Source organism: Astatotilapia calliptera, chromosome 3 (genome assembly GCF_900246225.1).
Source record: "Astatotilapia calliptera chromosome 3, fAstCal1.2, whole genome shotgun sequence".
Classification (NCBI taxonomy): Eukaryota; Metazoa; Chordata; class Actinopteri; order Cichliformes; family Cichlidae; genus Astatotilapia; species Astatotilapia calliptera.
Window position 1 is genome coordinate 5,840,386 of NC_039304.1, and position 22,312 is coordinate 5,862,697.

At 40.7% G+C, this 22,312-nt stretch overlaps 1 protein-coding gene across 5 annotated transcripts in view; it reads left to right on the plus strand.

The window, feature by feature from the left end:
- sorcs2 (sortilin-related VPS10 domain containing receptor 2) overlaps positions 1-22,312 on the plus strand; it is a 367,598-nt gene that overhangs the window by 321,220 nt on the left and 24,066 nt on the right. For all 5 annotated transcript variants that reach the window (XM_026160567.1, XM_026160560.1, XM_026160578.1 and 2 more), the window contains exons 9-13: positions 2,317-2,496; positions 9,079-9,225; positions 11,166-11,268; positions 17,456-17,532; positions 17,722-17,813. In XM_026160567.1, the coding sequence (XP_026016352.1) occupies positions 2,317-2,496; positions 9,079-9,225; positions 11,166-11,268; positions 17,456-17,532; positions 17,722-17,813 (599 nt within the window). The remainder of the gene's footprint in view (positions 1-2,316; positions 2,497-9,078; positions 9,226-11,165; positions 11,269-17,455; positions 17,533-17,721; positions 17,814-22,312) is intronic.

The following is a 22,312-nucleotide window of genomic DNA, read 5'->3' on the forward strand; positions in this document are numbered from 1 at the left end:
AGGCGGTTTCACGCAGCTTAAGTACAGTTTTTTGTTTTACGCCGGTTTTTCCCGAAGTCGCAAAACTATGACGTCACAACATTCTGATTGGTCACTTGCAATGTTGATCCTGGAACAACATTTAGTATGATGATCTGGGAACAACACCAACACGAGGATATCAGATCAACCCAAGTTGGCAATGATTTGAAGGATAGATGCAAAAAGGTGAGGGGCTGTGGGACAGAATGCTGTTTGAGATGAAAGGAGAGAGACTGTGTTACTGTTACGCCCCGTCCCCTTTAGCCCGGGATAGCCACTGGCCAGAGGTGCAACCTTTTCTCGGAATAGTGGAAGAACACGGGAAAAGAGTGTAACCGCGCATAAACCAGTCACTGGAAGGCTCACGGGGTTTATTTCACCAAGCCAAGCAAAATACTTGCAGCACACAGCTGAGCCGGGAAGCTAAAAGCTTCGGAGTCTCCGAGGCCAAAATAACAAACAAAAACCCTCCTCCATTCTAGTAACAAAACACCAGGGAGGTCAGGTGTCGTATTTTCTTTTTCTTGATCAGGGAAGTAATACCCCGACCTCCCTGGCTTTCCATGAAACGGGAGAAAACTGGTCAAACAAAAATGGCGGAGAACCCCCTACCTGCTTCCACGGCAGTCCCCCGCGATCTCAATATCCCAAACAGCAGAGGGGCACAGAAACACTATCACACACGCCGCTCAGAGCCTCCAGAAGTCCGCTCAACCTTTCCGAGCTGCCGTAGCGTGTCGCAGGGAAGGGGGGGCTAGCGTGTGAGACACGGCCGTTTTGATCCCGTGGCTAACGAGCCGTAACGCTACTCAGCTGCGTCACCCAGAACCCGAAAGACGTGACAGGAAGGGGGAAAGGGAAACAACAGCATTCTCCCACAGGGAGCGTCTCCTAGCCATATCAACAACCGTAACAGCTGCATTTGAACTAATGTCAATTTTTAGATTTCACAAGACAAGCACTGCTTGCCTTGTTTGCTATTGTTCTGTCTACATTATTGTTTGAACTTACACACGGATTCAGTATGTTGCTCAAGGATACAAATGCAATACAATTACATTTTCCACACTTGGCCAGGCAGGCTTGGCTAACCTTTGTCCCTTAATAAATAAAAGAAGAAGAATTCTTTATATACAAACATTGTCTCTTCCCATTCCCAGAGTAACAAATACGGCTGTATTTAATAAGCTGCTTAACACTTTTTGCACCAATCTCACACTGTGGTACAATAGGTGTGCTGGCATTGCCATAAATAGCAAAAGACTCAAGAGTCTCTTATAAGACCATACCATGTGTCCTGTTTAAAAGCTTTGTGTTTACAAGTGTTTAAGTTGTTAAGTCTTTTATTGCTCACAGTTCTGTTGGATTCAAAAATCGAACTTTTTTTTTACTTTCAGGGAAGCATTAGTGGTTTTCAGGTCACAATGTTAATTCTGCACAGTAAAAAAATTAAGCTAAAAGGTACCCAGTCCTTTCAAATGTGTCACCATGGGTCCTGAGACAGCATCCGTCCATAATCAGCACTGTGGCAATTTGCAGAAAGCTGCTGAGTGACTCAGAAAGAGTACCTTTATGAATATGAAGATCAGCATATGGCTTTCAATATTGCTATTACTTGGAACCACCACCATAAATCTAAGGGTAATTGAGCTTGAGTGTTTTTCATAAACAAGATGGAAGCGTGTCAGTGATTATAGACACACCTTCTTGGCTTCGTCTCCAAATGTTATGTTAATGTAATCACTAATAGAGAGAAAGTGCTGAATTGCTCTTTGATCCTTCATTACAGTCTTTCATGAGTGATGAAACCATTTTCATCAGAGTCTCAAGAGCTTTGTCAGATACACCTAACGGTATTCTACACTCCAGGAAACAGTGTTCAGTGGGTAGAACCCTTATTCGTCATCTCCCCCGTTTTCTGTTGAGTTTTTTCCTCACTCTCTACATTTGTATTTATCCGATTATGTTCCCTGGCTTGCTGCAAATCACTGTCAAAGTTCTATGAATTACACTTGCTTCTGTTACTGATTTATCTATTCTCACTCTCCTTTCTTTTCTTTATTCAGTTTCTTTTTTCTGTCTTCTCTCCATCTGTCATTACTTGCTTTCATTTTCTTTGTCAGTCATTTCTCTTGTATTCATTATCTGTCATTATTACCTTATTTTCTCTTTTCTTTCTCTGAGCTTACTTTGTTATTCCATCCCCTTTATTCTCTTTATTCAGTTTCCTTCTTTTACGCTTCTTTTCTCTTGTTTCACTCCCAAGAGCACTAATTTTTCTGTTTCATTCTCTAGGATGTTCAGATAGTGAGCACAGATGAGAACCAGGTCTTCCTCGCCCTCCAGGAGTGGTACCAGTCAGACACATACAACCTGTACCAGTCAGATCCCGAAGGCATCTACTACTCCATCGTCCTGGAAAATGTTCGCAGCACCAAGCAGCCAGAAGAGAATGTTCTCATTGACATTCTGGAGGTAAGATGGGGTTGTAATTTTAAAGCACAAAGACTCAAAACACTTTAAAAGTGATTTACTTGTCAAATTGCTATTATTTCTCTAATGAAATAACATCCAAAGCCTGGGCAACTGTATTATAATACACAATCAGTACAAGAAAAACAGAGAATATTGTTAACCATATCCTTGCGCATGTTCATTGACCTGAACATGCGCAAAGTTTAAAATAGAAAAGAGTAATGTGAATGTTAGGAAGCACTTTAACTTTTTGTTGTGAGAAACGAGTGGGGCGATGGTGGCTCAAGAGTTGGGAGTTCGCCTTGTAATCGGAAGGTTGCTGGTTCGAGCCCCGGCTTGGACAGTCTCGGTTGTTGTGTCCTTGGGCAAGACACTTCACCCGTTGCCTACTGGTCGTGGTCAGAGGGCCCGGTGGCGCCAGTGTCCGGCAGCCTTGCCTCTGTCAGTGCGCCCCAGGGTGGCTGTGGCTACAATGTAGCTTGCCATCACCAGTGTGTGAATATGTGTGTGAATGGGTGGATGACTGGATGTGTAAAGCGCTTTGGGGTCCTTAAGGGACTAGTAAAGCGCTATATAAATACAGGCCATTTTCAAAGTAGTTTCTTACTTCAAACGTCTCTATGTTTTCTTTCTAAACTAAACACCAGTTTCTTGACTCTGAATCTTAATACATGTTTTAAAGTCTTCTGTTTTTATATGTGTCCCTTATGAGGAAGTCAGGCTAAAAAGTTGTTATAGTTCCACAAAACAGTATTAAAATAAAGAGTTTTGTAAGCAGACCTGTGGGTTTAAGAGGGAAATAGGGAGAAAAAATGACAAAATGTAAAAACTATTTTTATGACAGAAAATTCCTGTTGATTGCAGAAGGGGTACACTGTGTCCTTATAACCCACCCATTAATGCACCCCGTTTGGATCTTTTAATCAAACTGTTTTCCAGCCCAGGTCATGGTGGTGGCAGGCAAAGCTACAAAGCTTAGGAAGCTGGGTCATTTTTTCTGGACAGCTCTTCTAACCCATATTGAGTGATCAGGGGACATACAGGGAGTGCAGAATTATTAGGCAAGTTGTATTTTTGAGGAATGATTTTATTATTGAACAACAACCATGTTCTCAATGAACCCAAAAAACTCATTAATATCAAAGCTGAATGTTTTTGGAAGTAGTTTTTAGTTTTAGCTATTTTAGGGGGATATTTTGTGTGTGCATAATTATTAGGCAACTTAACAAAAACAAATATATACCCATTTCAATTATTTATTTTTACCATCCATCCATCCATTCGCTTCCGCTTATCCTTTTCAGGGTCGCGGGGGGCGCTGGAGCCTATCCCAGCTGTCATAGCCAGTCTGTCGCAGGGCCAACACACAGGGACAGACAACCATTCGCACTCACATTCACACCTAGTGGCAATTTGGATTTATCAATTAACCTATCCCCACAACCTTCATGTCTTTGGACGGTGGGAGGAAGCCGGAGTACCCGGAGGGAACCCACGCAAACACGGGGAGAACATGCAAACTCCACACAGAAATGAAGTTGGAATTGAACTCAGGACCTTCTTGCTGTGCGGCAACAGTGCTAACCACCGTGCCACCGTGCTGCCTTTATTTATTTTTACCAGTGAAACCAATATAACATCTCCACGTTCACAAATATACATTTCTGACATTCAAAAACAAAACAAAAACAAATCAGCGACCAATATAGCCACCTTTCTTTGCAAGGACACTCAAAAGCCTGCCATCCATGGATTCTGTCAGTGTTTTGGTCTGTTCACCATCAACATTGCGTGCAGCAGCAACCACAGCCTCCCAGACACTGTTCAGAGAGGTGTACTGCTTTCCCTCCTTGTAAATCTCACATTTGATGATGGACCACAGGTTCTCAATGGGGTTCAGATCAGGTGAACAAGGAGGCCATGTCATTAGTTTTTCTTCTTTTATACCCTTTCTTGCCAGCCACGCTGTGGAGTACTTGGACGCGTGTGATGGAGCATTGTCCTGCATGAAAATCATGTTTTTCTTGAAGGATGCAGACTTCTTCCTGTACCACTGCTTGAAGAAGGTGTCTTCCAGAAACTGGCAGTAGGACTGGGAGTTGAGCTTGACTCCATCCTCAACCCGAAAAGGCCCCACAAGCTCATCTTTGATGATACCAGCCCAAACCAGTACTCCACCTCCACCTTGCTGGCGTCTGAGTCGGACTGGAGCTCTCTGCCCTTTACCAATCCAGCCACGGGCCCATCCATCTGGCCCATCAAGACTCACTCTCATTTCATCAGTCCATAAAACCTTAGAAAAACCAGTCTTGAGATATTTCTTGGCCCAGTCTTGACGTTTCAGCTTGTGTGTCTTGTTCAGTGGTGGTCATCTTTCAGCCTTTCTTACCTTGGCCATGTCTCTGAATATTGCACACCTTGTGCTTTTGGGCACTCCAGTGATATTGCAGCTCTGAAATATGGCCAAACTGGTGGCAAGTGGCATCTTGGCAGCTGCACGCTTGACTTTTCTCAGTTCATGGGCAGGGCAGTTATTTGGCGCCTTGGTTTTTCCACACGCTTCTTGCGACCCTGTTGACTATTTTGAATGAAACGCTTGATTGTTCGATGATCACGCTTCAGAAGCTTTGCAATTTTGAGACTGCTGCATCCCTCTGCAAGATATCTCACTATTTTTGACTTTTCTGAGCCTGTCAAGTCCTTCTTTTGACCCATTTTGCCAAAGGAAAGGACGTTGCCTAATAATTATGCACACCTGATATAGGGTGTTGATGTCATTAGACCACACCCCTTCTCATTATAGAGTTGCACATCACCTAATATGCTTAATTGGTAGTAGGCTTTCGAGCCTATACAGCTTGGAGTAAGACAACATGCATGAAGAGGATGATGTGGACAAAATACTCATTTGCCTAATAATTCTGCACTCCCTGTATAAACCCAAGTTAAACGTTAATTCCTTACTCTTCTCCACATTAAGCATGCCAGGAAAACTTTCACATTACAAGGCAGCTATGCTATGCATTTGTTCATTTGTGTATGTCCTGAGTCTTTTGCCAATTTCTCCAGATAAATGGGCACAGAAGACGTGACACAAAGGGTGGAGGAAGAAAGAGAGAGGGAGCGTTAGAGGGGAAAGAATAGGCAGTGGATCATCTCCTCCTTCCCATGTGTCATCCCTTGCTCTGGGCTGCGCTTTCGTCACAGGCTGTAGATATAGATAGAGAGGTGAACAATATATGTGGGATGAATAAAGACAGATTGAAGCAGAAGGACTATAAAATACAGACAGGAAGAGGTTTGAAGCCAGACGTACAAAGAGAATACAGGCAGGCTTATGTACTTTGATTTAAACGATTTGTTTCTCTTGTGTGGACATCAGTGCCACTGAGAGCTGAGGAAGGCTATAGAAGCAGACATATCTGATATGCTGCCTGGCTTGGTCTAAATGTTTTTGTTCATTATTGTTTCAGTCTTTTATATTTTATCTTCAGAACCTAAAGCTAACAATATCACAGCCACAAAAACTATGCAGTAGATATTGATTTCTGTGAATTAAACTTTAACAGTCCAGTGGTTTAAACCTTAATGATGGTTAAACGGCATATTCTATTTGATATTATGACTCAGACTCTGGAATTCAAAGTTACGTTAAATTCCAGTTTTAGATTCCTTTATCTAGATTACAACATAAAACCAGTACCGGTAATATTAAAAACTGAACTAGCACACATAAAAAAGCAATAAATCAAAGTGTTAATGTCTATAGCTTCTGTTCCTTGTAGGACATCAATGAGGTAAAACACATACTGTATATTGTGGGTTATCACACCCCTGCATGCCCTGGCCAAAGACACCTGTATTCACACCTTTAAGGCAGATGATGTGATGACATATGCACAGCTCTTCCCATACTTACACAACCCTGTCATCGCAGTCATCCCTCAGTTTTGTAGCTGCCCTTCACTGAGCTATGCTACACAGAGGAGTATCCTGAAAGTCTACCTCATTCTGCTCCTTGAGGGAACAGAAGTTACAGACATCACACTTTGTTCCTTTTCAGTCATTTTACTTGGTACAACACATATAGTGTGGGAAATATATACAGGCCCCGGAAAGCAGCCACCAGACCTAAGTGGGACCTAGTGCATTGTAGACTAAGCAGAAAGGACAAAATAAGGTAATGAAGGAGCGATCACTTCTAAGTGATAGAATTGAACATGTTTGCAGCATAAATATCATCCACAATGACCCCTTTAAAAAGAGCCCCTGAATTTCCCAATTCTCATTCATTACCTCATATTCAATTCAGCGTTATTTATTTAGCCCCAAATCATCAGTCGCCTCAAGGTGTATTCTATTATAAGACCGGGCAACATAACAGAATAAATACCTAAAATAATACAATAATAATAAATAAAATGTGCTCTCACACCCAGAGGCAAAGAGAGACTCTTGGAGCGTTATGCCAGTAAGCCTTCATAATCCACTGGGAGAGCTTCTGTTTAGAAAGAGCTCTACTATTGACTGGATTAGCAAAGCAGGCAATCAACTGGTCAGATAAACACACATTCTGAGTGCAGTCAATGTATATATTCAGTACTCACACCAGACACAGAAAAAGCAGCCTCCTCTGCTCCTCAGAAGCCAAAGGAAGGAGGCAGAAACTCAGAAGCTCAAATTTCAGAGAGCTACAAGCCACAGGAATAACCTTAGGTAAATGTTACATTCATACATAGTATAACTCCGAGGCCAACAGAAAACTGTGTTCAAGAAGGCAAAGCATGAATGTCACCAACTGGCTTTGTAGAACCCAAAGCAAGAAGCAACGTAGTCTTATATGAAAGGAACTTCATATATACAGACTTAAAGATTCAGTTGGTGCACTGTATACCTGCTGTGACCCCCATTAAAGCAATTATGATTAGCACATATAGATGTCAAAAAAATTTAATGATAGAAAAGGTAAGACCTTTATCCAGCAGTCCCTGCAGGAATTTTAAAACATCCACAATAGAGCACTGGAATGGGAGAATGCGTCGGTTTTGGCTCCATTGCTCAAAGTTCTGTTGTTTGTATGCATACAAGCCTCTAGTATATGAAGCTCCAGCACTCTAAATTTTTGCCGCCACATGTGGGTGAAGACCTGGTTACCAAGTTTGACCTCTCAACAGGCAAGTATGCAGCTGCCATAGTTCTGAGCATGGATGAATCACCTCCCCTCCCACCTGAGAGAGGAGGTCCTGCAGAGAGGACGGCCTCACTGCCAACACACTGATTATCTCTGCATACCACAGCTTTGCTGGTCACCAAGGGGCCACTAGAATCTGAGAGAGGCACTGCTGAGACACTCTTTCTTGAATTACTGGTATCATTTCCTTTGGGGGAAAGGCATACAGGAACATGTCAAGGAACATGCGCTATCGCATTCATCCCCAGAGGTGCAATAATAGTTGGTTATGGAGAAGTAGGGGCAGTGAGCAAAGAAAAAAGATCTACTTCCACTACACCAAAAAGATCCTGCGAGATATCCCATACCACATGTGTTCTACTGAGTGACTCAGCTGGAAGAGAACATTCCCTTTGCTTGTTGAACTACATACAAGGGTTTGGCTAATACAGCCTAATTTGTTTTACATGACCTCTAGCTTAGTATTAGCCAATGTTAAGCTGCTGTCAGTCAGCTGATTGAATTTACAACTTTGTCTTTATTTTAGCATCTGTGTCACATTTTGTTTTAGTAGTTAACATAAATTCTTGTTCTGTGAGAGGTAGCAAGAATAAAAGGAAAGCCCATAAAGTTGATTCTGTTCATCTGGACGTAATTTTTTCAGTGGGACAAATGTTTCCTCGCACATCCAAGTGATTCTTGCTTCCCTGGCTGCTGTATCCGTGGGGATTGTGTTCACTCTGTGTTGTATAGCCCTGATGACACCCAGTTTGTGCTCCAGTGGATGATAATGATCAAATCTTACATACTGGTATGTGTTGGTTTACAGTAAACATGATCATCCAGAATCAGTTTTGGGGGATTTCCTTACCTGGATGATTGAGCATGCATCAACACAATGAAAGGAAAGATTTGTAAGAGGGTACTGAGACCTAGTATGATGTATGTTTTGGAGATGGTGACATTAATAAAAAGACAGGAGGCAGAGATAGAGATGGTAGAATATATTAAGATTGTCATTCGGGGTGACCTTCTAGGGATAGGATGAGATGATCTGCTGCGGTAACCCCTATAGCAGGTGTAGGGGAACTCCAGGCTTCGACAGCCAGTGTCCTGCAGGTTTTAGATGTGTCCTTGACCCAACACAGCTAATTTAAATGGTTAAATTACCTCCTCAACATGTCTTGAAGTTCTCCAGAGGCCAAGTAATGAACCGGCCCTTGAGGCCTGGAGTTCCCCCACCCCTGCCCTAGAGGGAGCAGCTGACAGAAGATTAAGCAGTAGTTACATATATACCACATTTTTTTTTCAAAATGACTTGCATCATGTTCAAAGATTTCTTTAAAAGGGCAACAGAAATAACTTTTTGCAAAATTAACCCAAGCTATGAAAAATCTATCTCATTCTGTCAGGTACGTGGAATCAAAGGAGTCTTCTTGGCAAACCAGAAAATTGATGGAAGAGTGGCAACTGTAATAACTTACAACAAAGGACGTGACTGGGAACCCTTGGCCCCACCTACCACTGACATGAATGGCAAACCTGTCAGTTGCAAAGCGGTAAGCATCCATCTAACCAAACTAGTCTGTACTCAATACAGATTTTTACAGAGTACGTTAGTACTGCACATAGTCATGCATATTGTACATAGTAGTAGTAGACACTTGGCTTAGACTTTGTATCTATAAACTGAAGTGCAGATGCAATCTTGCACAAGCAGCAATCAATCAGACTGTTCAGACCTGTTGACTAGGTTGTTCAGAGTGTAAGCATAAAGTAAGCGAAGGAAGGATGAGTGTTGTACATTGAAGGATGTGTTTGAGATGCCCTCCTAGCTTTGCCATCCATCTTGTCAAAGTTGCTGCTGTAGGGGTAGGCTAGTCAGCAAAGAGCAATGATTCACCCGCAGTCTGATATCCATACATCATACCTCGCAGGGAGATAGAGGGGGTGTGAGTCTGTTCTTTTATTTGAACCATCGCTTCAGTCAGCTGACACATCTGGAGGTAGGACACAGATATCAGTTTGAGACTCATTTACCATCTCTGAGCCGTGGTTGGTCGCTCTGATATTGACCTCTCTTCCCTTTAGCCTCTTCCATACCTCAACAGAATTACCTTGCCTGGATTCCAGTTATTACATCTATCAGTCAGAGAGGCGGCTTTATTTCAAAAGCTGACATCACATGTATTGCCTCACTGACATCACAACTCACAGAGATAGACAAAGCCAGATAGCAGATGTACTATCTACTATCTATATGTCAGTGTAACAGGCACGTGCTGTCAGCTGTAGCCATTACCTGACAGAGACTGGTTAAGAGAAATGACCTCTATACACAGGAGAAGTTTATCGTTTCGGAATGCGGTGTGTTGTAGTTTGCGTGCTCCACGAAGCACCACAAAGAAATGTGCAGATGCTAAAAGATTTTTATATATTTACTGAGCAATTCTGCACAAAGCACATATAGCCAGACACTGGCAAAATTACATAGGGTATAAAAGGTTAATTTGTTCCCATTCTTAAACCCCATTCCTATAAAACTCCTACCATTAATGATTGCGTCGATCTTAAATGTGATCAGTGTAACATGCTACATGCCACAGGCTTTTAAGGTGGCAAAAATTAAACCATTACTTAAAAAGCCAGCACTTGCTGTTTTAGTTAATTATAGGCCAATCGCCAGCCTTCTTTTTATTTCAGAAATTCTTGAAAGAGTAGTTGTAAAACAGCTAGTTGTAGGTACAGTTGGTACAGGTAAAGTCAGACACACTAACATTTTTTAAAACAGTGTTTAGACAAACAGCACTACACCTCTGATGGTACTTAACTTACACTGCTGAAGAATATGTCCTGTGCTACCTAACCAACAATTTGTCTTCACTGCTTTGGAATCTATGAGAAAGCATACTGAAAACCCTATTTTGGAATGAGCCAAAGTGATGTAATATACTGTTTGTAATTCATAAAACAGAGATGGATCTTGGTGAGTAATGATCTGATGCAACCAACAAGTCTTCAGGTTCTTATAGATCAAACTTGCTTTCCAGCTATTTGCAAACACTGGTTTTTGATATATTATCAGAAACAGTTCATGACAATCTTTTGTGCAAAACAATACATTTCTATTGAAACTGCAGTCAACATCCTCGGCATTAGGGTTTGAAGCAACAAGTGGAAATGTAATTCATAAAATGCCTAACGTTTGCACTGGTGACTCTCCACTCTGATTCTCATATTTGAAATGAATTATCATTCATTAAATATCTGTCACAAATACAGTTTGATTAACAGAACTAAAACCCTTTTGAACTGCGATTAGTTTGCAGTGGGATAATCAGGTATCTGTCGTAAGACTCATTAAATATTGCTGAGCGAGTGCTCCGGTATTCAGTAGACCCACTATTTTACTCTAAGTACTTTGGGCCACATTGAACATTGTTTTGGTGGGTGGATCTGAGTGCTTCCTAAGTTCTTTCTACATGTGTCTCCTCTGCAGCCGGACTGTCACCTCCACCTCCACTTGCGCTGGGCAGACAACCCCTATGTGTCTGGGACTGTCCACACCAAAGACTCTGCTCCCGGTCTTATTATGGGTGCTGGTAAGTAAACCTATTTTTATTTATGTAATTTTTTATGAGCTTCCTCCACTTGTTTTCACTTTATGTAACTTGTTTCTTGAATGTTCTAGAGGGGTTGGCTGTGTCTTTGTAGATTTAGAGGAAGTGTATGATAGGGTGCTGAGAGGAAGTTGGGATTTGCAGAGAAGTATGTGAGGGTGGTGCAGGAGATGTATGAGGACAGCAAAACAATGGCAAAATGTGTCATAGGAATTACAGAGGGGTTCAAGGTGGCTGTGGTATTAAATCCAGGATCAGCTGTGTGCCCCTTCTTGTTTTCTGTGGTGATTGAGGTCTGAGTCAGGTTGGGGTCTGGCAGGAGTCTCTGTGGACTACGATGTTTGCAGACAACATTTTGATCTATAGTGAGAGTAGGGAGCAGGTTTTCATTGAGAGTAACCAGGATAAACAAGATTAGAAATGAGTACCGTATTTTCCGGACTACAAAGCGCACCTGAATATTAGCTGCACAAGCTAAAATCAGGGGAAAATTCTGTTTTGTACATACATTAGCCGCACCTGACTGAAAGGCGCAGGTGTTTTAATGTTTACTTACCATATGTAAGAGAATATGCACAAAGGGGATTATCAGGAAAGAGATGGCTGTTTGGGAACACATCCCTTTGATTAATATATACAAGTACAGGTAATTACAAGTACGAAACATGTACTGTGCTTTATAAACGAGTAACAAATGTAGTGTATAACAATGACCTACAGCACACCAGAAAAATAGATTCGGCCTACCTTTTAGGCTCAGGTGCAGTGACACAGCTTTAACAAGAAGAAAAGTCAGTCATTCACCACCATCTTTCTCTTCTTCCTGCGCACTAAAACCACCAAAGTCCTCTTCTCCAGTGTCGGAAACAAACAGGCTTAGGATGGCTTCGTCATCCACTCTCCGCTTCTCTCCTTCGTTGTCGCTTTCAAAACCAAAGAAATCCTCGTTGTCAGTGTCGGAGTTGAACACCCTCTGAAGGGCCATGGCGGTGTCCCCCTCTACATCACGCAGCAGTCCAGCCCTTCAAAATCTGTTGGTGATCGTGGATGTTTTCACACTTCTCCATGCTGTCAGAATCCACTGACAGCCTTGGGCAAAACTTGCTCTTTGCATGCAACCAGTTTTGGTGAATGATTTATCGCCGCTCATCATCCACGCCTCCCACTGAACGCGTAGTGCTACTTTGAACGCACAATTCACACTTATGTCGAGTGGCTGCAGGTGCTTCATTGTGCCTCCAGGAATCACAGCTGGAATCGAGTTTGTGCTCTTAATGGCTGCTTTCACAGAATCTGTGATATGGGCCCTCATGCTGTCCAAAACAAGCAACGCTTTTTTTGGGGGAAAGAATCCTCCAGGTCGCTTCCCATAGCACTCTTGCAGCCACTCCTTCATTACGCTTTCCACCATCCACCCTTTCTTGTTGACTTTAGCAGAGATCTTTTCTATTGGCATAGTCATTCGCTTAAAAATCACCATTGGCAGAAGTTTAAACCCTGATGCTGTGCAGACCAGCACACAAATGAAATTTGTTCTCTCATGGCCAGTGGTTCTCACCGTGATGGTTGATTCACCTTGCTTATTAACAGGTCAAACGTCAACGGCACTTCATCCATGTTTATGATCTCATCCGGTCCGATGGAATACATTTGTTTTTATTTCTTAGTGTGAATTTGCGGAAGTTTGTTATTTTCTCTGCGTAGTCGGAAGGGAGTTGCTGACACACCGTCGTCCGTGCCCTGATGGACAGTCCTTTTCGTTTCATAAATCTGTGACACCAGGATGGCCCACCTCTGAAATTTTCTATCTTCATTTCGTTGGCGACTGTTTTGGCTTTTAATCAGATCTGCACAGTTGAAACACCTCGCCCGTTTGCTCTCTGTGTGTTCATCCAGTCTTCAAGTTTAAACCATCTGCTCTTATTTCCTCTGAAAGCTTTTTTCGTCTTTTTGGACTGAGCTAGTTTTTTACGCTGGCGTCTCCAGCGTCTCACCATTGATTCGTTTATACCAAGGGTACGTGCAGCAGCTCTATTTCCCTCGCTGAGAGCCTTGCTAATCAAGTTTGTTTTTCGCGCTACTTCATACGGCACTACGTTGCCTGGCGGACGGACATGTGACCAGTGTTACCACTCTTGTACCCTTGTACTCTTGTGTGTCTGATCACATGCCCTTCCGCCAGGCAACGTAGTGCCGTACAACAGCGGAACAACCAAAACAATCGTCTTACGATATCACAAAAGTCATGGACGATCCATAGAAAAGCCGCACCTGACTAAAAGCCGCAGGGTTCAAAGCTTGTGCAAAAAGTAGCGCCTTATAGCCCGAAACTTACAGTATATCAGAGTAGATCGGTGTATCAGAGGGACAGCTCAGGTTGACAAAGAGCCAAGGCTGAGATGGTTTGGACATGTGCAGAGGAGGGATAGTGGATATACTGGACAAAGAATATTAAATATGGCTCTGCCAGGCAGGAGGAAGAGAAGAAGATCAAAGAGAAGATTTGCTGATGCTGTGATGGAGGACATGCAAAGGGCTGGTGTGAATGAGGAGGATGGGTAGAGTGACATGGAAGCAGTACAGCAGCAAGCCCCTAATATAAAGTGAGATGGAAAAGTCTATCCATGCCATCCATCCAATGAAATAGTCTTGAGTCTTCATTTGCCAATGTAGCGATCTATTGAAACCTGTACAAATACAATATCATGTAAATATAATTTAAAAGGCAAAACCCAGAGTTTGTACAATTTTGTCTAGCTTGAAAGTCAAGATTCGAGATGACTACCTTTATTCTTCCGCACAGCCTAAACTCTCCAAGGATGTTAGCTGCCTTTTTTTCCTTTCCCACACTGCTTCAGTAATGTTAAGTTCTGGGTTCCATGTGTGATAGTGTTCAACTGTGCGTTTTTCTATCCAGGTATATTTTTACAGCATTGGAAGTGGGTTTGGGATAATTATCGGGCTGAAAAATGATTGGCCATTAGCCAATTGCTTTCCAGGCACTTTTGATATTGCAAGCCAGATCAAAATCAGACAGTGTTTTCTGTATTCATAAGTTCATCAGGTTTGACAAGATCTCCAACACCACTGACTGAAATTCAGTACCAAACCATCACAGATGGTTTGTTGTTCAGTGTAACAAGTATTCCAAACAAACTGCCAATGCAGTAAAAACATACCTAATTATAAAAAAACCACGATGAAACGTTACCAGTCATGTATTGGCCTCCCCAGTGCTAAGATCTCAATGTAACTGAATCAGTGTGGGGTCATCTTAGCAGAGAACAGAGAAAAAGCAGCCACTATCTCAAAAGGATCTTTGGAATGTCCTTCAAGAATCAAGGAGAACTATTCCTGAAGACAACTTAAAGGAATGACAAAAAGAAAGCTTGCCTAAGAGAATTCAGGCTGTGCTGAAGAATAAAGGTGAATAAAGTTTGTTACAACTGAACAAATTTGAGGTTTTTTTCTTTTATATTGTATTTCCCAGCAATTTCCCATTTTCCTATCAAAATATAAAGAAATAAGGTGTGGCTCAAGATTTTTGCACAGTATTTATGTAAAGAGTTTGCATGGTTAGGCAAGAAAACCCCTTTCCTCCAGAGAAAAAATACAGTTAATTTACCAAGGGAAAAGCTTTGGCTGTTCCTTTCTGTCTGTGCAGTGGTGGAGTATAAAACTGCTGCCACACTGCTTCATGCCTGGGGACTTTTACACAAGGTGGAGTTTACTAAACTGCCAGCAATTTTATTTATTGGATACTTTACTATATTTGTCTTTGTGGGGGCATTGCTGACAGAAAGCAAAAAAGGCTTGAAAATGAAATTAAGTCAGTGAGTAAGCTGCCTGTGTCTGTTTGTGAAAAAGAGAAAACAAGCCATTTAAGTCACACTTTTGATTTTCTACTAAAGCCCATTTCTGCTTAAAAAAAAAAAACTCTCACAGAAACAAAGACACACAGTATAGTTTTTGAATTGAATTTTATTTATATAGAAAAGAAAGAAAGTGTACTTTATTGATCCCCGTGGGGAAATTCCTCTCTGCATTTAACCCATTCATTCAGTGAAGCAGTGGGCAGCCATTGGCCGCCCAGGGAGCAGTGTGTAGGGATGGTACCTTGCTCAGGGGTACCTCAGGGTAGCTGTTCAGGGGAATCGAACCCCCGACCTTCCGATCATGGGGCCACCACTCTACCTACTGAGCTATCCCTGCCCACAGTTACCACAGGACACTGAGCTGCATCAAGGTGTGCCATGCTCTCCAAGCTAGGCCCACCCTTAGACAACCACAACAAGAACAATGGGACTATATCAGAAACTGAGTGACTCTTATATGCCCCATCTCCAGCATTGCCTTCAATTCTTTGAGAACCATTTTGCTTTGGTGTTTTTGCAGCCTATAGGGTTGTAACTGAACTGACAGCCTTGGGAAAGTTACCAAAATATACTTTATGAGGTTAGTGCAACCTGGCCCCAGAGAAAAAACGCATCAGATATAGCTCAGTTGCAACTTAGCTATATATGCACTCTCAGCCGGTGAGAGATGGTTATCACAGGGAAGCACGTTCACCTAGCTCACCAGAGACACAAGCTTCGCCTTCTTCCATGCTTTTAGGAAGTTGAAATGGTAAATCTAAGTTGCTCTGCCTCTGTCAGTTCACACAACTTCATAATAAACAATCCCCACTTGGGAATATGTGTGACCTAAATAGGCTCTTGTCTATTTATGTAGAGCAGAATAAGTTCATTTGAATTGACTTGGTCCCCTGTAATAAAGCTCTTACCTTGTGTAAGTTCATAATAATACACTTGACTGGGACTTCCATGAGGGTTAGGAGGTGTCGAGGTGATTTTGGCATAGACACTGGATTAACCAGCTGGCATTCAGGACAGGATAGGCAACACTAGCACAAATGCTAGTGTTGCACTAGCACAAATGCCAGTAAAATCAGGCCTATTCTTTTCATAGTTTACAGGCCAGGTATGGGTTTGTAATGGGCTGCCTGAAAAGCCATTTCCCAGCAGCTCTTCACCACCAGCAACTGGTGTTCTCTTCACCAACACAAGTGTCCCTCTCTACAGTATCACATGACCTCACATCAGCATTCAGAGCACACCGTCAGATATTGCCCCACTAACTTATTATTCTGTCCAATCTATACTTAGAATCAGTGGATGCATACTGTAAGGCATAGTTGTAGTCATTGTTTTGCACTTATATTTAATTTAAGTGGTACTACATTTGCACATTCCCATTCACACACTTAATACTCACCCACCATGCTTCAACCAAATTCCCGAGGCAAACCCGATTCTGGTTGATTTTGGACTGTGTATGGCCCTATAACCATAGCCTACGGTATACCACCTCGAGTCCTTACTGGAATCGTGTATGACCCTCATAGGTTGGGGGAAGATGACAGAGGCCTGGAGAAGGAGACATCCTGGCCCCTTAAGTACCTGCCTTAACCTGGCTCCTAAATACGTGGACTCTTATTTAGGAGGTACCAGGGCTGCCCACTTCTCCAGCACTCTTCCACTGATATCTGAAAAAAATAACCAAAAAATAACCTTTAACCTTCCGAATTAGTCCAGAAACCAGTGGGTGACATCTTCATTGGCTAAATTAATTTTTCACAAAACATACATCATACGTCTGTATAACCTGTTGGGGTCTTCACTGGTTGTCTGGAAACTTTATAGCAACAACATTACCAAAAAAGTTATTAAAATTAGTGACGTGTTACTGAAGCACACACATTGTAGCTACATTTTAATTTAAAAAAGAAGTACAAACTCTAAACCCTTAAGATATTCGGGTTTAAAGCGTAACTTTACTAAATCAGAAAATCTATTCCGATATTCAAATATACGCCTCCAGCTTTGATCAGAGAAAGAGATAAATCCTTTTTTATAACTTAGCTAATTTTGGCAGATTCAGAATTCAAACATATTCTCTCCTTTTGGCCAAATGTAAAAAAAACAAACAAAAAAACCCCACACACAGCAATAAAAAGTTCTCGAGGAGCGCTCAACCTTTGTGACTTTGTCTCTTCAGTTATTCCCTTTCTAGCATCCCTAACACAGTTTGAATCCATTATTGTTGCCTGCCCCACATGAAGGCTCACTTCATGCCTGATAAAATTCTCCATTCCTCATTGTGCCTTCAGGTAACCTGGGCTCCAAGCTAGTAGAGTATAAGGAAGAAATGTATATCTCTTCAGACTGCGGAAAGACGTGGAGACAGGTACACATCCTCTATCTTAATTCTTCTTTTATACTGCTTCACTCTTCCCATTCTGACCTCACCATTTCAGCTTTCCACTGAGGAGAATCTGAGAGGATAAAAAAGTATATTATATCTATCATTTCAAATTGTTTATTAGCCTTTGACTGTCATGCCTTTTGTTATTTCTAAATATGTTGCTTTTGAAAGGTGTTTGAGGAGGAGCATCATATCCTGTATCTGGACCACGGTGGTGTCATCGTTGCCATCAAAGATACCTCGATTCCCCTCAAGATACTCAAGTAAGATTACAGACAAAGACAGTAATGCTTACTCCTTGCTGCTGCTATAAGACATTGTTTAATGGAGTGTGATTTTTTTCATGATTGGCTTCTTATTAAAGCCTTTTAGTGTCACCAAAATCAGTTATAATCAATATAATGAAAGTTAATGGAATGATTTATTCTGAAATTCACTGGTAGCAGTGATCATCCGTTAGAAGCCTGTGACAGTCAATCAATAAGTATGCTTTTAATTGTAGCCCTAGTTTTATATGCATGACTGACAAAATGGAAAAAAACGAAGTAATCAAGGAGATGTTAAATCAACGGGAGACAAAAGTAAAAATGATTAACAGTAAAGAAACACTCACTCCAATGTAGAGTCAGTCAGTGGATGTTCAAAATGCCATGCGATCATTGTTATGCAGACGTTGAATTGAGATGTTTATACCGTTTTTGCAAATGTAACAACCCCTGCAAAGTATTATGTTTTGGGTGCATTTCTTATATAAATGTTGCTTAGTATAATTGCATACTTGTAGATTTTGAAAAAGTTTCGATTTCTGGTACGGTACCTTGAATTTTTTAAAAACGATTCTCTCTCCTTCCCCTTAGTTCACAAATACAGTTTCTACCTCAGCAAGATAATATCTCACTGACCTTAATAAATAAGGATCAAATAATGAGGGCGCATAGATAAGACAGTGCTCAGGAAAAAAAAGAAAAAAGAAAAGCATTTATCACAAATTTAAATCAAATGACTTTTCGGATAGGAACAGAATCCTTGACATTCTTCCCTCACTTTGGCTTGGGTAAAAAGGGAACTTCTTAAGTAATAGAAGTGTGAATGTTCATTATTACCACTTTATTATGTAAAATCAAAATAATGTAATCTGATATTTCTTACTTCCAAGACTCACTCCTTTTGTATAGTTTGTTCTGGAGTCAGAAATGAATTCCTTGACCCCCCCAAAATTCTCACTTTCACGTCTATGTTATAGCACTAAGAGTGAGAGCCACACACTAAACATTATTGTTCAATTTTCCAATTTTAAGTTTTATTCGTATGGTGCCAAATCAAAAACACAGTCACCTCAAGGATGCCTTATATTGTAACATAAAGACCCTATAATAACAACAACAACAACAACAACAACAACAACAACAACAACAACAACAACAATAATAATAATAATAATAATTATTATTATTATTATTATTATTATTATTATTATGACAAAATACAATTTTGTTCTTTAAGTTGCCGGTCACATTTACAGACTTTTAGAAAAAAGGATAATTTTTCAGTCCTGCAAGTCCTTATGTAGCCTTTTTAAAGCTATAATTCTATATCCAAGCTTGATTTTCATGCTTAATTTAGCTGGCATGGCAGGGTAATGTGCATCTGCCAGACAAATGCCAAAGCCAAATCAAAGTTTACTCTTTGCAAACTAGTTTATTATAATCAATCATACCTTCAATGGAAAAATAATGCATGCCACTTAACCATATTAACTAGCAATGTTATAATAAAGGTCTAAAGGTTATTCCTTTCTTTTTTGTAGTTGAGACTTGTTTCCATGAAAGTTTGGTTTTATTCCTATATTATTTTAGGTGATCCCTCCCAAAGCATCAGTTACTGCCAGCCTGTTGACATTCTGATACGAATGTCTTTAAAGAGGTGCCAGATATACCCTTTCCATATGCGCCTTGACTGCTGAAATATCGTGCACATGAATAATAGATGAAGCAGCACTGGCATTAGTGGATTAGTGCAGTACATCTTATTTTGTATCCTTTTTGTAGCTGTGTATTTAAACTTTGCTTCCTTTGGTTTTCATTCATGTTTTGTTGATAGTCTAAGTAACACTACACCTGGTTAGGTTTAGGCTCTGAAAAATACTTTGTTATGTGGTTGAAGTAAAAATATTGCCCCTGCAAATGATTAAACCTACAAGTTAGAAAATTAAAGTTGGCTACTGTATTTAAAAGTGACAGCAAGGGGTTCTTTTCAGGTGTAAACATCTGGAGAGTTTGGAGTGACAGGCCCACGTTCCTATAGCCTAAACCCAGATATCAAAGGGGTGATTGTGCATTATTCAGAAAGGCAAACAGCTTTGACAGCATTCCACTTTTCAATGCCCTGGAAATGTGAAGAATCTGAATATTTTGCTGACTTGGTGTAATGCATGTAATGCATATTAGGTGTTCATGAGGTATGGAGAACAGAGACCTAGAGACAACTAAAAACACTTGCCTTTTCAGCATGCTAGCTGCATATATATCAATGTTTGAGTAGTCGTCAGAAGAACGTAAAAAGGTATACTGAGGATAAACCAAGCCAATTCCGCTATACCTGGTGCGCGTAAGAAAATTATCAATATGTTTTTTGTTACATTTTTGTTTGGTGGTGTGGTTTTTCTAATGTGAAATATGTGCTGTGGCTCCAAAAAGTTGGAAAATACTGCCCTTTATAAACAAAATTACTGATTGCATTATGAAGAATTATCAACAACAACATTTTTATACCACACACAAAACACATTTTTATCCGTTATACATTAGTATGCAGCCTTTCTCTATATCCACAGTACTTTGCTGTGCTATAAATTGCATATACAGTGCACCCTGAAAAATGATCCTAAAACCTGGGACACTGCAGTTCATGGTCAGCCTTTGAATGGTGTCTTTTCTGCTTTGTATGTCATCTGGCATACTTCTGAACTTCTGAACAGTAATGTATTGGAAAGTGTAAGTTGTATTTATAAGCGTCACTATTAAGATTTATTATTAACCTTTTTTACCTAGAAGTGAAACTCTTGAGGATAAGTATTTCTTCTGTGTACATGTGAGAGACAACATTATGATTTTGTCCAGTCCCATTGTTTGTTTTTTTTAATCTTAGAAAGTTTTCTTTTGAACCTTGGTATTATACTTCATAGTTTAATGTGAACTTCTCCTATTAACTGCTTTAGAAGGTAGTCATTAGTGGTAAAAACTGGAATATATTTTATTTTACTTCACATTAGGGAAGTAATGTGATTGTTTTTTTCTTTTAGGGGTAATGTATTCCTTTTATATTAAAGAGCTTTCAGTAAGTCTGTGGCCTGGTTTAACCTATCACACACAGCAAGCAAAGATGACAAAAAAGTGTATAATGGCAAGAAAAGGAAAAATATATTAGTAAACAAGTATAGGTGGAGGACTGGGTAGGTTGTCAGTACTTGTATATTAAGAACTGTTCTTGACCTGAAATGCTTCTTCATAAAGTCCTCCAAATTTATACACTCCATACTATCTTTCCAAATCCTGAAAATATGACTTGTTCCCAGATTCTGTAGTGCCTTTGACTCTCCAAAATGATTACACCATGTTCCCAAGCGGGGGTAAGATAGCTACAACTGTGTGCATCAAAGCCATGCCATTTCACAGACACTTGAAGAGTGCATCTCGACTTTTATAAGTGACTGTACACACACACACACTCCCTCAAATCATTTCCGATAATTCCCCAGCTCCTCATACACTCACTCAAACTTGAATGAGTTTTTTTTTTACACTCTGTAGCTCTCACAAGGCATTCATATCAGCTAATTATGAAAAGGCAGCAGGCTGAGAAATGAGAAGACTCCCTAGCACACTGCCTGTATACAGGGAGTGCAGAATTATTAGGCAAGTTGTATTTTTGAGGAATAATTTTATTATTGAACAACAACCATGTTCTCAGTGAACCCAAAAAACTCATTAATATCAAAGCTGAATGTTTTTGGAAGTAGTTTTTAGTTTGTTTTTAGTTTTAGCTATTTTAGGGGGATATCTGTGTGTGCAGGTGACTATTACTGTGCATAATTATTAGGCCACGTAACAAAAAACAAATATATACCCATTTCAATTATTTATTTTTACCAGTGAAACCAATATAACATCTCCACATTCACAAATATACATTTCTGACATTCAAAAACAAAACAAAAACAAATCAGCGACCAACATAGCCACCTTTCTTTGCAAGGACACTCAAAAGCCTGCCATCCATGGATTCTGTCAGTGTTTTGATCTGTTCACCATCAACCTTGCGTGCAGCAGCATCCACAGCCTCCCAGACACTGTTCAGAGAGGTGTACTGTTTTCCCTCCTTGTAAAACTCACATTTGATGATGGACCACAGGTTCTCAATGGGGTTCAGATCAGGTGAACAAGGTGGCCATGTCATTAGTTTTTCTTCTTTTATACCCTTTCTTGCCAGCCACGCTGTGGAGTACTTGGACGAGTGTGATGGAGCATTGTCCTGCATGAAAATCATGTTTTTCTTGAAGGATGCAGACTTCTTCCTGTACCACTGCTTGAAGAAGGTGTCTTCCAGAAACTGGCAGTAGGACTGGGAGTTGAGCTTGACTCCATCCTCAACCCGAAAAGGCCCCACAAGCTCATCTTTGATGATACCAGCCCAAACCAGTACTCCACCTCCACCTTGCTGGCGTCTGAGTCGGACTGGAGCTCTCTGCCCTTTACCAATCCAG